Below are 14,004 nucleotides of genomic sequence, written 5' to 3'. Positions count from 1 at the left end.
ACACGATCTCTACGGAAAAGCTCCGATTTTCGCCATGTGCTCACAACTCGCTTTGTCACAACCGTTCGCCGGATTGCGTCGTTTAAAAGGTGAGTTCACTTTTTTCAATGAGTTTAAACCATGTCGGCTCAAGAATCAAGCACAGCTGTCTTCGCATTTATTGAGAACTTGTTTTTAAAGGATTTGCCAAGTCTTTTGACAATTTATGGCGGTTAGATACCACCAGAAATTGTACGACTCCATCGAAGCGTTTGTTTACTGGTCTTCTGGTGGCGGTCGAGTGCTTTGTGCAGCTGAATATCTTTTCCGTGTCGCGATTTAAACCCTTTTCAAGAGTCGTATCTCCTCTGGGGAGCGAGTATTCCCTTTCGAGAGATTCAAAGTTCCCTTCACGGCGGGAAGCGAATATAAATAAACTCCTCAGGGAGGTTTCCCGTGACGTTTTGTTCATTACAAGCTTTGTGTTGAAATATTTTTGTTGTGTTGGTAATAGAGGTTGGACTTCACATAATAAACAATATTATGTTGTCTGGAACAACAAAAATACTTTATATATCGACGAGAAATTGTCTGTTCAGGTAGGTTTTGTACTGGTAACAACTGGAGTTAAATCGTTGTTTTGTGACTGATCTATTCTCCGTAAAAACTAAAATCTTACTTAAGACGTTTTTTACACTTAATTCTGGTGCTGTGGTAAGACAGCGCGTAAATCTCATTTGAAGACGATTTATCTTAGGATAAGACGACTTTCTTCTTATTTATACGATGATGGCGTCTTAGATTAAGATGATTTTTTCTTAGATTCAAAGTGCTGTGGTAAGTCATATTTTCATCTTAACTCAAGATTTGAACAATCTTATTCTAGATGCTTTAGAATCTCAATTTTCGAAGCAAGGAAGAAATCTTCAATCTAACTGCAACGGTCACTATTAAGCCTACATTCAAAAACAGGGAGCGTTTAATACTGTTAAGCTTGAACATGACACATGCAGCAATGATAACACAACACATTTCAATCCATTACTTTATTAAAACCAAATCTGAAATGACACAACTTATACAAATCCGCTTACCGTAAATTCGCAGGAAAACAGAGGTCGGGCCGCGGCATTTTAAATACTGTTTTGTTGGTCTTAGAAGTCCCGTAAATTATAAACTTTGCATTGCAGATTGTCTGAATTGTCACTACACTCATTCCTTTGATCGGTGACGCAGCAGAATTGCAGGACTCGTCTTGGTTTTCAAAAAACAGGCGGTTTAGAAAGCCACAGTAATTTCTTCATTCCATTTTCATTCCGCTGCATGCTGTTAAGTGTATAGTTACAACGTTTAGCCGAGGCTTTAGACCGTATTTGATGTCCAGATGTCTTCTCATTTGAATATTAAAGTTGTTGTCTCGAAATTCTTGTTAATTCTCCACTCTCCGCTGCTTGAAAAATATTAACGGCTTGTTTGAAGTCTGAACAAGGTGAGAGTTTGCGATGGATCAAAGCTCCAGACTCCAGCCCAGACTCCGTGTCTGCAGAGTTTGGATCAAAATCAACCAATCAGAAGAGAAGTCCTGTTCCCTATGAGGTCTGCATTTTTTTTAATGAACCAATCAGGAAGGGCTTTCCAAAATTTGGATTCTTTTGTGTTGGAATTTTCTATTTCTTCCAAGTTAGCCTTTTTTTATTTATTTTTTCTTTTTTTTACCGAGAACTAAAATGGTGAGAGTAGAGATCGGAGTATTAAATCGCCGATATCTGGCATGTCAGATATCGGCGATTAAATTCGCCAAATGTGCCCGTTCCTGCGATTTTTTTACGCTCATCGCTGCGAATTGCCAGTAAAGTCAATCAGTCAGGTTGGTAGGCTCGATTACCAGCCGCTGTTCGGGGGAGCGGCGGAAATCGAGCCTATCAGGTTGGGCGGGTTTATCACATGTACAACGCCGCGATCGGCGAAAAAAAATCGCCAGGTGTGTCTGCATCAATCGGTGGCGAAAATCACTAGCGATTTTCGCTGACGATCAAATTCGCTGCGATCGTCGTATAAAATGCCAGGTGTGTCGCCAGCTTAAGGCGTATTGCATCTTACGTAGGATGGCAGTATCCAGGGGGGGCTGGCAGCTGCCTTTGATCTTGCCGCTTTTCGGAAAGTGATGATCGCCCCAGTAAAGAAATCTGTCAATCAATCGAAAACCGTAACGAGCATGCGCGAAATGCGAAGGATTCATGCTATTTTGTCTGTGGCGACTCGACGGAGGAAAACGCATTCGTATTAAGTCATTGTTACTTTACTGTTAGCATGTTATTTTGCGGTAGTACGAAGTTTGAACACTGCGATATAAAGACCGCTGGAATGAGGTGCCAGCTTTGATTTAGGTTAGTAGAGTCGTCAGCAATGAAATTGCGAGCGACATGTTTTCAGCGAGTGTATGTGGTGAAGAATATGATTTGTAGTGTAGCGAACGATTATGGTTTTCGTCGTCTCAGGAAGATATTGTACGTCGACAAAATAGTAGAGTTCAATTTCGATTGTTGTTCAGTTCTGAAGAAACTAGAAGCCACGCAGTGTTTCACGACTGTCATCGCGAAAGCCCAGAATGTAAGCTTATTTCTCAAGATCGGCTTGGAACTTTAATGTAAGCGTATTAAAAGTATTTGCGCCACATTTTATGCGTATCAACTGTTGAAAGCGTCGTTACGAATGAAACAGCATGTTTATTTTACGGAATTCTCCCTCTGTTTAAATGTTGCGTGACGACAGTTATTCCTGTAAGTTTAATTTTAATGCACAAATTGTTTAAATGCATACACAAGGAAAACGGCTTGAGTCCTTAAGAAATTTTTGGATAAGAAAATTTTGCAACTGGAAAGGATAGCTGATAAAGATCTCAGAAGAAGATTGCTCAACATTATTGTGAATAGAGCTACCAGGTTTGTATGAGTGGTTGCAAGGGTGTTTGTCTCTTGTCTGTATGGGGAGATTAACTTACGTGAAAAGACATTCAGGTCCTTATTCTCTCGTGCAAAAAATTGGGAAGTTGAGTTCAGTAGCACCGGGTGAACAATGTACTGGTACACTGAGATCTTGCAGAAACCACATGCATGTGCAGAAACCTTGGAAGGTACATGTAAATATTATTGTATTAGCTGTCGCCCTTTACAATACAGATGTCCATGAACACCTGTATCGGTATGGTGGTTTTCCCCCATTGGTGGATGCCAAAATGGGGCCACTGGGAATACACCCTAACAACCAACTGCAAGGGAGATACAGTACCAAATAGATTCCGGGATGGTAAATCAACCATGGTTTCTCTATGTATTGAACAGCCATTTCAAAGAAGACAATCTAAAAGTAAATTATCACCCCTTGATAACTGAAGTGTTTCTAGCAACTCGAGGATTAACCCAGCTGACCACATTACTCTGCAGTATAATTATGTCATCAAAACATGACAATATACATCAGAACTGTAACATACTGCAATACTGTTTAATTGGTACATATTGTGTAACATAGTCAAGTGTAATTAGCATATTGTAAATTATGCAATTACTGCACGTTTTCACACACTTGCACAGTGTAGTGACTGGCTGGAGTATTGCTGCGCCCTGCCTCTTTTATGTTCCAGTTCTCACCCCAGAGGTATGACAGACAAAATCTAAATTAATGAAAGATAACTTCATCTCTTTAAAATGATGAGATTTATTACCAAGCATACATAATGAATTCAAAAGTCAATATTTGTGGCTCACTCGGCAAAGTTGAAGAGCAAAATCCTGCTAACATCACCTCTCAACTGCTCAACATTTAGAAGAGATTAGAGAAGAAAAATCTGTTGTTGAGAGTATGGGCATGGCAATAACATTTTAACTTAAGCAAAACAGAGAATTAGATCATCAGAGCATCCACAGTTTGTTGACTCCCAGTGGGTAGTTGCTGTAAAGGGAGAGATTCTACAGTGTACTTAAATGAAAAAATCTATAGGGAAGGTAACGATAAAGTGGAATGAAAGAAGTCTCACTGGTCTAGCCCTGTGAACTATGTGGGTCAGCTAGTCGTTGGTTACAGTATTTTCGTTTTTCGCTGCAGAATTTGCATCCGTGATCCCTCTTGATGACCAAACTTCAGGTAAAAGAGAGACCGAAACTTTCCTGTGATGTTTGGACGTCGAATAGCCAAATTATTTGCGAATCCGCACAGACGCGCCTTCACATAAAATCGCCGCCATGTTTGTTTATCAAAAAATCGGTACTTAGTCTCGCTCGGTCAAATTTCTTAACTGGGGCGATCATCAATACTCGGTTCCAGGCCTCGCTGCTAGCCCCCCCTGGCAGTATCTTATAGCCTGCTTAGGCGTCTTAAAATTTCCACAAGACCAAAAAACGTCTTAAAATAAGGACCCCATCGACTCAGATTAATATAATTAAGACTGGTCTTCCTTAAAGTAAGATGCCTTAATGTTGATTAAGATAAGCGCTTCTCAAATGAAGACGATTTAAAGACAATATTTAAGACGATCTTTTATCTTATATACTGACTGAGACTACGATAGTCTTCATTTGAGATCTCCTGTGTTAAAATAAGATGATCACCGTCTCAATTTAATGTGGTGGTGGTCTTGCATAAGACAGGAAACGTAAGGTAAAATCTTACTTTAAGATTTTAGTTTTTACGGAGTTGTTTTATTGATACAGATTCAATAAACTTAACTGTGGCTATTTATTTATTCGCTTTCATTTGAGTATTATTTGTTTTACTGCAATATTCTGAATAATAACAGCAATAGCCACATGCAGTCGTTGACTGCCTATTTTTACTATTATTGTTATTATTATTATTATTATTTTTTTGCACTCGACTCGAATATTTTCTTCATTTGCGACGTCACAAAAAATTATCGACTTCGAATTTATTTTCCCATCGAAAATCTCATTACAGATGATTTCACCAAATAAACTGGGACTCGATTACATATTTTTTTGGTCTGGAGCTATAAGCTATAATTTTCGTTATCTTATTTTGTACACCTCGACTATTTTTTGGATTTTGGAATAACATTTCGATATCTGGATATTTTGACCGCAACGGAACGCCATACATGGGTAGCTGCTTACTATTTCGGTGCGTCCGGTAAAGCCCTGCTCAAACATAAGAAAAAATTACATGGCAATCAACCTTGGACAAGCAAAACAGCTGAAACGGAATTGAAATTTCTTTCCGGTTTAGAAAAGCAAACTTTTCTGTAGCTTTGCATGTACATGTCCTTTTATTTTTCTTTCGAATATCCAAACGGTTGTCACAGAAACTCAAATTACCTGTTTATCGGTATTTAAGTTTCGATTTCAATTTAATAGGGGATTTTTCGAATCCTGTTGGGTCGGCTGATTTCCTAGTTGGATAATGCCGGCTCGTTGAAAAATAAATTTTTATTTATCACAAAATATTAACTTTTTGACCGGCTGGGTAGAGTTAGGCCCAGTTCAGACGCCGAACTTTTCATGAGCCGAACTTAATTCAAATTAAGGTCGGCCCAAATCACGAAAATCCCGCCTTTTGATTCAGACGCCGAAGTTAATTAGCCGAACTTAATTTACTTGAAGCAAAACCAATCGAAATGTTAGCCGTTTTTCTTTTATTTTTTATTTTTTTTAGTTGAAATACGTTATAATAATTTATGCATTAGGTTCGGCTCATGAAAAGTTCGACGTCTGAATCAAAGCCGTTCCAAAGCCGAAATTCCCGGCTGAGCCAGGCGGGAAGAACGGCTGAGCCGTTCCAAATTGAAACAGCCGTTCTCAACTGATTCAGACGCCGAACTTTTCATGTACTTAATTCGAGGTATTAGGTTCGGCTCATGAAAAGTTCGGCGTCTGAACCGGGCCTTAGATTGGCAGACAAAGAGCTTATTTGCCCTTTAGAATGCAAATTTAGGTTTGAATCAGTTTCCTGTGTTATAGAATTTACCATGACCATCTGGCGTCTTTTGTTTATCTTTTATCGTATTTTTTGTCATTTTCTGCAGTATTTGGATATAAGGGACTTCCCCGTAATCAGAGAAGGGGTTTTCCCGGAATCTTGAGCGTAAACCCCGGAGTAAACAACTCAAGTTTGCGACTTCATTGGCATCCAAAGGCCTCGAGGTTTATTCTGTGAATTTCTTCCATTTTCCATTTACCTTCAGACATGTGGCTGCCGGGAGTTTTCCTTGGTCTCGTGGTAATCACTGTGATAGTACTGTATGTGTTGAATCAGATATGCACTAAAGGCGAAGGTAAGTTGATGCGAATATATTATAATGATACCGAGTATTCTGAATATCACAGATTGTAGAAGACTCCTCAATAGAATAATCTAGCCATAATTTTATAATTTAATGTTTCCAACATTAAGACTTCTTACAGTCGAACCAGGTCAAGCGTACCCCCCTAGACTCTATTAATGGATCGATTATTTGAAAATTGAACCCATTAGTCGTTTCAAAGAATGCATTCATTCATTGTTAGCGCGGATCAATGCTCATATTAAAATTCGATTCTTATTGGCTTTTAATTTGAACATTGATCCGCGCTAACAGGAAAGGAATAGCCTGTAAAATTTAAACTATAGTACATTTGAAACAGCTCGTTCGTTCAAACTGTTCCCACCATGTTGTTGACACGTTCATATATTAAAGCCATTATGCAAATTTGGTCATGGCAAGAGCACAAAGTCAAGCGCTTGCTGAAATGAGTCGGGCTGAAAATTCCAATTTATCTTTCATGAATAGCATTACCCACCTTGTTGCATGAAAAGTATGGTATATATCTCATCAGACTGTCCATTATACCGCGAAAAATAGCGCAACACATGTGCCAAAGGTCATTGCCATTGTCGAAGGTCAACTGAAATGAACATCTTTCACTGTGAGTTCGCATACTTTTCGCTGAATTAATTTGCATATACCTCAAAAAGAGAACTGCTTATTATGATAAATCGCTTCCAATTTTTTTTCTCATTTTTTTAACAACTAACGGAATAAACGCCAGTGTATAAACGTAAAATGTCCACTGATTTAGTGATCATTTAACTTACCCGACAGGACCCATTTTCACCGTGCCTGGTTGAAAATGGCGAATTATCTCTCTGACAGTACGCGTTGACTGCTGCAAACTACGAGAATGCTTTTTGGAAAATCCGCTTTTATAGACTTTATACAAATCAAGAATTTCCGCTCTGAATATGTTGAAAAGGGCTTTTTTCCGGCGGGCTTCCTGGTTTTCTGGTTTCATGCATTGTTCGTATAATCCAATCAGAAATCGAATTTTGATTTGAATACTTGAAACGACTAACGGCTTCAATTTTCAAATAACAGATTCATTGTAATAGAATCTAGGGGGGTACGCTTGACCTGGTTCGACTGTAACATGTTGACTAGAAATTAAAATAAGAACTGGCTGCTAGAAAGTTCCAAAGATGAGACAACTAGCAGTCATGCAGCAGACCAGACAACAAAGAAAATTGAAACGAAAGCTAGTTTACTAAAGCTCTTTTATCTAGTTATGGTGAATGACCTCACATTTTTGAAGATTTGTTTTACAGTAGTCGCAGATCTGTGAGATCTTACCATAAGTTACAAGCTAACGAAAACTGTTAGAAGCAAAACCTCCGTGGCACTAGAGGAGCTATTTTTAGAAGTTACTTTGGAACGAAACAAAAACAGCTTTTGTATGACGTCACTTGTGACTCCAATATCCCACGTGGGCTGAAGTTCGCTAAAATACACGCTTAGCCTGTTTCAGGCTCTAAGAGAGCGAACGCGAAAATTCAACGTACGAGAACTAGGGAAGGAAAGTCCGTTTAATAATTTTAACCTTTCACCCATGTGGATCTTTTGGCCATTAAGATGGTGCAACTAAGGCAAGCTCTCGAGAACAGTGAAATAAAAAAAAGACATGCTGGTGAGCAGGCCCTCTGTTAGCAAAAGAACGTGAATAGGAAGTCTGCTTGGAACTACAGTCTACAGTTCGGTTCGGTTCCTAGTAGAAAACGCTCACGCGCGATTTTTTTTTCTACAAGCTGTTTTCTTTTGTTACGGGATTAAACTCGCACCTTCACCTTCCCGGGATGGAATTCCTGACTGACGGTGAGGCGAACAGAGGCGTCGATATAAGGAAACGTTTATATGTTATGAGATAAAAAGAAACAGTTTCTAATCGTTCTTGATTTAAATGAAAAATCCTGGTTGTTCAAAACAGGTTTCTTCTGCGTTGCCTTTAGTATTAAAGCGTGTGCTGGTGTAGAAGCATTTTGGTAAATAAATTTAAGTAAATAATGAATGAAAGTAATCCTTTTTTCACGATGTAGTAATATATAACAATTTACGATCGATGATAACTTTTGTTTTATTTGGATGCAATGCGAACAACCTCAACACGAAGTGACATGAGACATCAGTTTAAAATGGTTCGGATGGGGGAATGAGCAAAACATTTATCAATGAAAAAATATTATGTGTTCAAAATCTTAGGTGAAGAAGAAGCGGCCAATGAAGGGATGCCGCGCTGGGATGACTTGAATCAGGAGGAAATACAGCAACTAGTTGAAGAAGTCCAAGATGTTGCCGAACATGTCGACACAATGAACGTTTCTCTAGAAAACGCTGTAAAACAGCTCCGAGCTGCTGCCGATTTTCTCGACCAGATGTGGAAGGATTGCAAGATAGCTTCTGCTGTCGGAAGCGGTGCCAATATTACAGGTGGATTGCTCGCAGTCTTAGGAGGTGTCGCGACAATCATGACAGCGGGCGTGGCTACACCGCTGTTAATAGCAGGGACGGCACTTGGAGTGGCCGGGACGTGTACAACCCTGGGCACCAGTGCTGTGGAAGCCTCCGCCAATCAATCTGTTATTCAGGAAGCAGAAGTGGCCGTGCAAAATGCCAACCGTGCAATAGAAACCGTTAGGAAGCGCATTAGCATGCTGAAAACTGGAAAGAGTCAAGTTCGCCTTGTGTTTCTTGCTGGTCTTGCCATCAGAATGCTTGGTAAAAACCATCTGGTAGTTTCTTTCATGAAGGACTTGCTTCGCACTGATTTGCTCACTAAAGTTCTTCCTTCGATGATGGATGCGTTACGAGCCGTACCAGGGTTAGCTGCCAGGGCTGGAGTGGAAGGAGTTACAAGTGCAGTAAGCAAAGGGTTAATTGAAGCCTCTCCTAAAGAGGCTTTGAGCATTGGTGTAAACGTGGGGGCGAGGAATTTCAGCAGAACTGGCGCTGAACTAGGAGAGAGGGCAGTCAGAAGAGTTGGGGCAACGATTGCAACCAAAGGCGCTGGCAAGGCTGGTAGAGTTGGCGCAAAGATTGCAACCAAAGGCGCTGGCAAGGCTGGTACAAAGGTCGGAGCCAGGGCTGCCGGTAAAGCTGGTACAAAAGCAGTGTCCAAGGGCGCTGGGAAGTCAGTCGCTAAAGGAGGAACTAAAGCTGTGGGCAAAGCAGGAGCAAAGACTGGAGCTAAGGCTGCAGGAGGTTTCATTATCGGAGTTAGTGCCGCTTTTCTCGTTTTGGATGCCATAGATTTGGCGTTCGCAGTCAGAGATATCGTCAAAGACGAGGGATCCGATGAGGCGAGATGCCTCAGATGTAAAGCAGACGAATATGAAGCCATTCTACTTAACCAATAGACGGAGACAGAGAGGCATGGAGGAGGTGTTCAAGCGGGCAAAGGGACTTTGATTGAGAAGAACTGAGTTTCTTGTTGGTCTCTAACTGATGGTTTTTATACTAAATGGATACATTAAGCACTGCTGTAAGTATCCACTTACGGTGTAAGATGCGTGTTGTAGGCTAGCTAGCTTTCAAAAAACATCCCCACACGGCAGCTAAAACTCGCAAAATTGTGTTAACAAATGAACGGTGGAGTTGACAAAATGTGTTGTGGAACGAAAAAACTAACTCAATTTTTCCGTCTTCTTTTAGCGCGCTTGCTGCGGTGGCAAATTTGCACTTGACGTGCCAGCAGTAAACGATTGTCAAACATGTACTATTGGCTTTGAACCAGTCAGTCAAACCTTGCTCATTCTTCACCTCAACTCTTCCGTTTGTCGCGAGTTTCGGTCGCTTGAAAACCTTCACAATAGCTTTTGAAGATGGTACATTCCTTCGGGAGTATACAAGAAAACGATCGGTGAATAGAACGTTGTTAGAGTGAAACAATTGACACCAATACCAATTGCTAGAATCTTTTATGTTTGAGGATTATTTTATTGGAGATTGCCAATACGATTGCTCGAACTTAGTTTGACGTGTGAGGATGAAAGCTCCTTCAAAATTTTTATTCCGGTTGTCCGGTTTTTTGGAATACCCTGGTCAATAGTCAAATATATTAAAAAGTATGACTGTTGATATGTTATAACTTATTAAAGTTAAATGGTCTTAGTTGAATGTAATGTTGTTATAAATTTCCGAAGAATTTTCGACTTTGTTGGAAATATGCTTACTGAGCTAGGGTGCGCGTCCGCAATACTGTGGGCATTTTTGTGTTTTAATCATTTCTTAATAATTTAAGATGACGATTAGTTATCAGCAGCTCAGTTTGAGGCTGTAGCAAGAGAATTTATAATAATAATTATTTCATGTTCGCTACTTTTTGGATTTATCGCAAGTTTGGTTTGGTGAAAGTTGTAGAAAAAAAAAAAAAAAAAAAAAACAAGCTGCGTTGTGTCGCTTATATTTCATTAGGTAAATTTGATTCTTCTTGTTGAACTTTTTTTTGTTGAACGTTACTGTTTGAACATTTTATGTTCAATAAGTTAATAATAAAATTAATGTCTGTTCTATGCACAAAGTTTTTGTTCCTGTTGTTAGAAACTCCCCATGATCATGAGTAGTAGTTCAGTAATGGTAGAAGAGTCATGAGTTTCAGTCTCGATTTAAGTGATACCATCATTTGAGAGAAAGTGTTAATGGAAAAGGCGAATCACAAACCTTTGTGGCATTCTGTACCGTTGCCGTGATAACCCTTCAAACAAAAACAACGAAAAAAGAGACGTAAACATTCGATGGAGTTTAAAACATGAATTTGAAGGAATTGTATGTGGACCCTCACCTACCGTCTACTCAAATTCAGACTGAGAACCTTCGAGTTTTTGAAAATGCTCTCTCCAATAACTATCAGGTTACATGCGTGTATTTAAATAAATAGAAATACACCGGGGTTCATTATTTTTTGAAGTTACTTAACAGTGTCAGTGGCCGTGAGACCGTATATACTGTGGTCTCAATTAAAGATTTTAGCGCATAAAACACAAAATTTAAAGAACTTCTAAAAACAGTGCACTCACTTGTTCTCCATCGATCAAATAGAAAACACCAAATGGTCGTTAAACTTTCGAATCACTATCTTACACTTTTTAGATCATCTTTCCAAAAACCGCCGGAAGTCTCCATACCAAGTACAAATTATTAATAAAACCCTAATATAACATGACCCCATAACCCCTGAGATCACAAGGGACGTTTATCTTTTATTGGGAAGGGGGAAGGGGCTTGGCCCATTTTATACACTCGACCTAGTTCCTTCCTACTCCCCCCCACCCCCCTCCCCTCACCCTCCGCTCTTCCGCCAGAGAATTTCATTTTTGGCACAACCCCACCCCTCCGAAAAAGAAGAAAGAAAAAAAAAACAGTTTGTTTTCTCGGTGCTGGAATTTGAGTCAGTTGATTCGTTTATTTTTTTAGGCGCTCCCTCCCTTTTAAAGCTATTTTTTCGCACGCCACCACCCCCTCAATTCAACCAACCCCCCCCCCCCCCCGAAAAACAAACAACACCACATACATATATGAAGTCCCGTCCAGTAGCTTTCATGAAGTTGAATGGCAACACTTTCGGATTTTAGCCACAGACTACACTTACTGAACTGAGGTTGACTCTGAGAGCCACAAACAAAAACGTGGATGACTTGAGAAAACCTGTTAAGAAACCTTCGCAAACGGATTTAACGTTGCGCTAAATTTTAAAAATGTCCTAGTCTGCGACACGATTTCATATGAGGATGCCACTGAGCTATTGATTTTCTTGGTGTTGTCATCATGCAATTCCAGTGATGTAATCCGAGGCTGACGGTCTGCGAGTCAGGCCCTACAATGGTTTTGCCAATTGTATGAATTTGCGTTTCGTTTCCCTTGTTCGGTACTGGAGTTGAGCACGCGCATTAGCAAGCTGACGTCACTCAAGCGGTCGATAGGCACATCAAAGACAAACGCCTCGTTGTAAATAATGATATAATTTAAAATAATATAATAATTTAAAAATACGTCAGAAAGCGAAATACGGGGGAAAGGGAGAATTTCTACACCAAAAAGGGTACCTTTCTCGAATAGACCAACCTAAAAGAGATACAGTTATTCTACTGTATGTATGTGAGAGGAGTACCATTATCTATGAAGGTGTACGAAACCTTTCCTGTCAAAAATGGTATATAAAGGGGAAAGGGTTTGGAACTCGGAATCTCCCCGTATAAAACCTTTTTTGAGTACCCCCCTTACCCCTTCCTCCGGGGGACTCGCGTAATCTTTATAAGACAGTATTTTCGTTTTTATTCGCTCCAGGAATTAATGCCAAGATTATCAGAACAAGCAGGCTTCGCCAAACCCCTTGGTAACGGGACGCACCGCGGTAAAAAGTAAGTCAAACAAAAAGGAGAGAAGCCGGAAAAGACTGCCTCGTGAACAATTGCTTGGCAAGCAACAAAGAAGCAAGGAAGTTGTACCACCAGAATTGATGTTGAGATTTCCCAGCGCACGACAGGAAATTAACCGAAGAATAATGGGACAGAACTTTATATGGATGGCATTACAGCTCGATTTGTAGGAATATAAATTAATTCTGGCTGATTGTTATTCGAAGAATTCGGGTCATCCGGAGAAATCTAGAGGATATAACCCCGATATTAACAAAGAAGAGGGAATTCTAAACATCGTGTTTTGTTGACTGGAAAGTGAAACCACGGTCGGAAAGCTTCAGATTGTCAACTCAGGCAAATTTTTCGCCGTTTAAAGCTAGTTTCAAGACTTACAGCTTGATGAATCACCGTGAAAACTCAAGCTGAATTTCAAAACTTCCCCTGGTTCACTTTCCCCCTTGTCAGGAAGAAAGCCTTGTTTCATGTATGGTGAGTCACCTTTCTAAAAGTACTACCACGATGAAAATTCCCGCCATTTGGGGGCTCACTTTCTCCAAATAGAAACTTAAGTAAAAGTTTTGCCGAATGTCTGCTTTACCTCCTAAAACGGCGCTAAAACGGCGGATCTCACAGTTTTGGTTGAACTGATATAGAAATAAACCAATAGTATCTTGAAGTACTAACAGCATTATGAAAATACTTGTAAAGCTTCAGTTTCAAGTCGGTTTTGCAGCACTATAAAGGAAGCAGGAAGTGAGAACTAGAAAATAATGTAGAGGAAGCGAAAACTAGGTTAAAAATTGTGGAACACTAATGACAGTTCCCCTGGCAAATTTTTGTTTTGAGTGTTATATGGCAAAAGATACGACTTACTCGAGAAAGTGTGTGTAGATAATTTTTAAAGTTATTTAGGGACCGTTCATTTTTTATGAGCAGGGGGGGGGGCTGGTGGGATTTGGTTAATTGCCACTACGAAACTGTATGACCCCCCCCCCTAGCATGCAATTTTTTTCCACATGCCCCCCCCCCCCCCAGCAGAACTATTTTTTTCTGATGACCCCACCCCCCCTCCCGCCCAACCAGAAACAAATCATACTCCTAACTTAAACAAAACGCTTATGTACTGTTTATATCAAAGATAAACGTAATTGTTACTGTGATTTCTTCACAGTACTATTAACAAGTAACCGTTCTCTACTTAGGTAAAGATTTCTCTTGTTTAAAAAAACGTTTTATAGATAGCAACACGTTTGCGGCAACGACAAACCCTAAATTTCCATTTAGATTCTCAAAGAAACTATAAAAATTAATCAAGCAAATGGTTAACGTGAAATTACTCCCCTTCGAGTA

At 39.8% G+C, this 14,004-nt stretch overlaps 2 protein-coding genes across 4 annotated transcripts in view; one reads left to right on the top strand and one right to left on the bottom strand.

Moving 5' to 3' along the window:
• The first annotated feature begins 8 nt into the window (after positions 1-8).
• Positions 9-10,817, top strand: LOC146467720 (uncharacterized). 3 transcript variants are annotated; one of them, XM_085125465.1, is made up of 4 exons: positions 47-89; positions 6,176-6,265; positions 8,501-9,267; positions 9,313-10,817. In XM_085125465.1, the coding sequence occupies exons 2-4, from the start codon at positions 6,178-6,180 to the stop codon at positions 9,652-9,654; spliced, it is 1,197 nt and encodes a 398-aa protein (XP_084981591.1). In that variant the 5' UTR covers positions 47-89; positions 6,176-6,177; the 3' UTR covers positions 9,655-10,817. The 3 variants fall into 3 exon arrangements, with proteins under 3 accessions (XP_084981592.1, XP_084981591.1, XP_084981590.1); XM_085125466.1 differs by having other exon boundaries at positions 9-89; positions 6,017-6,265; positions 8,501-10,817; XM_085125464.1 differs by having other exon boundaries at positions 48-89; positions 8,501-10,817.
• Positions 10,818-11,788: 971 nt separating this feature from the next.
• LOC146467717 (synaptotagmin-6-like) overlaps positions 11,789-14,004 on the bottom strand; it is a 29,492-nt gene continuing 27,276 nt past the window's right edge. The window contains exon 5 of the transcript XR_014867680.1: positions 11,789-11,901. The gene's annotated coding sequence lies outside the window, so the exon portion shown is untranslated. The remainder of the gene's footprint in view (positions 11,902-14,004) is intronic.

The sequence above is a fragment of the Pavona decussata genome, unplaced genomic scaffold, assembly GCF_977016875.1.
Source record: "Pavona decussata unplaced genomic scaffold, jaPavDecu1.1 SCAFFOLD_134, whole genome shotgun sequence".
Lineage (NCBI taxonomy): Eukaryota > Metazoa > Cnidaria > Anthozoa > Scleractinia > Agariciidae > Pavona > Pavona decussata.
Note: the sequence above shows the minus strand (reverse complement) of the source record. Positions and strands in the feature narration are given on the sequence as shown.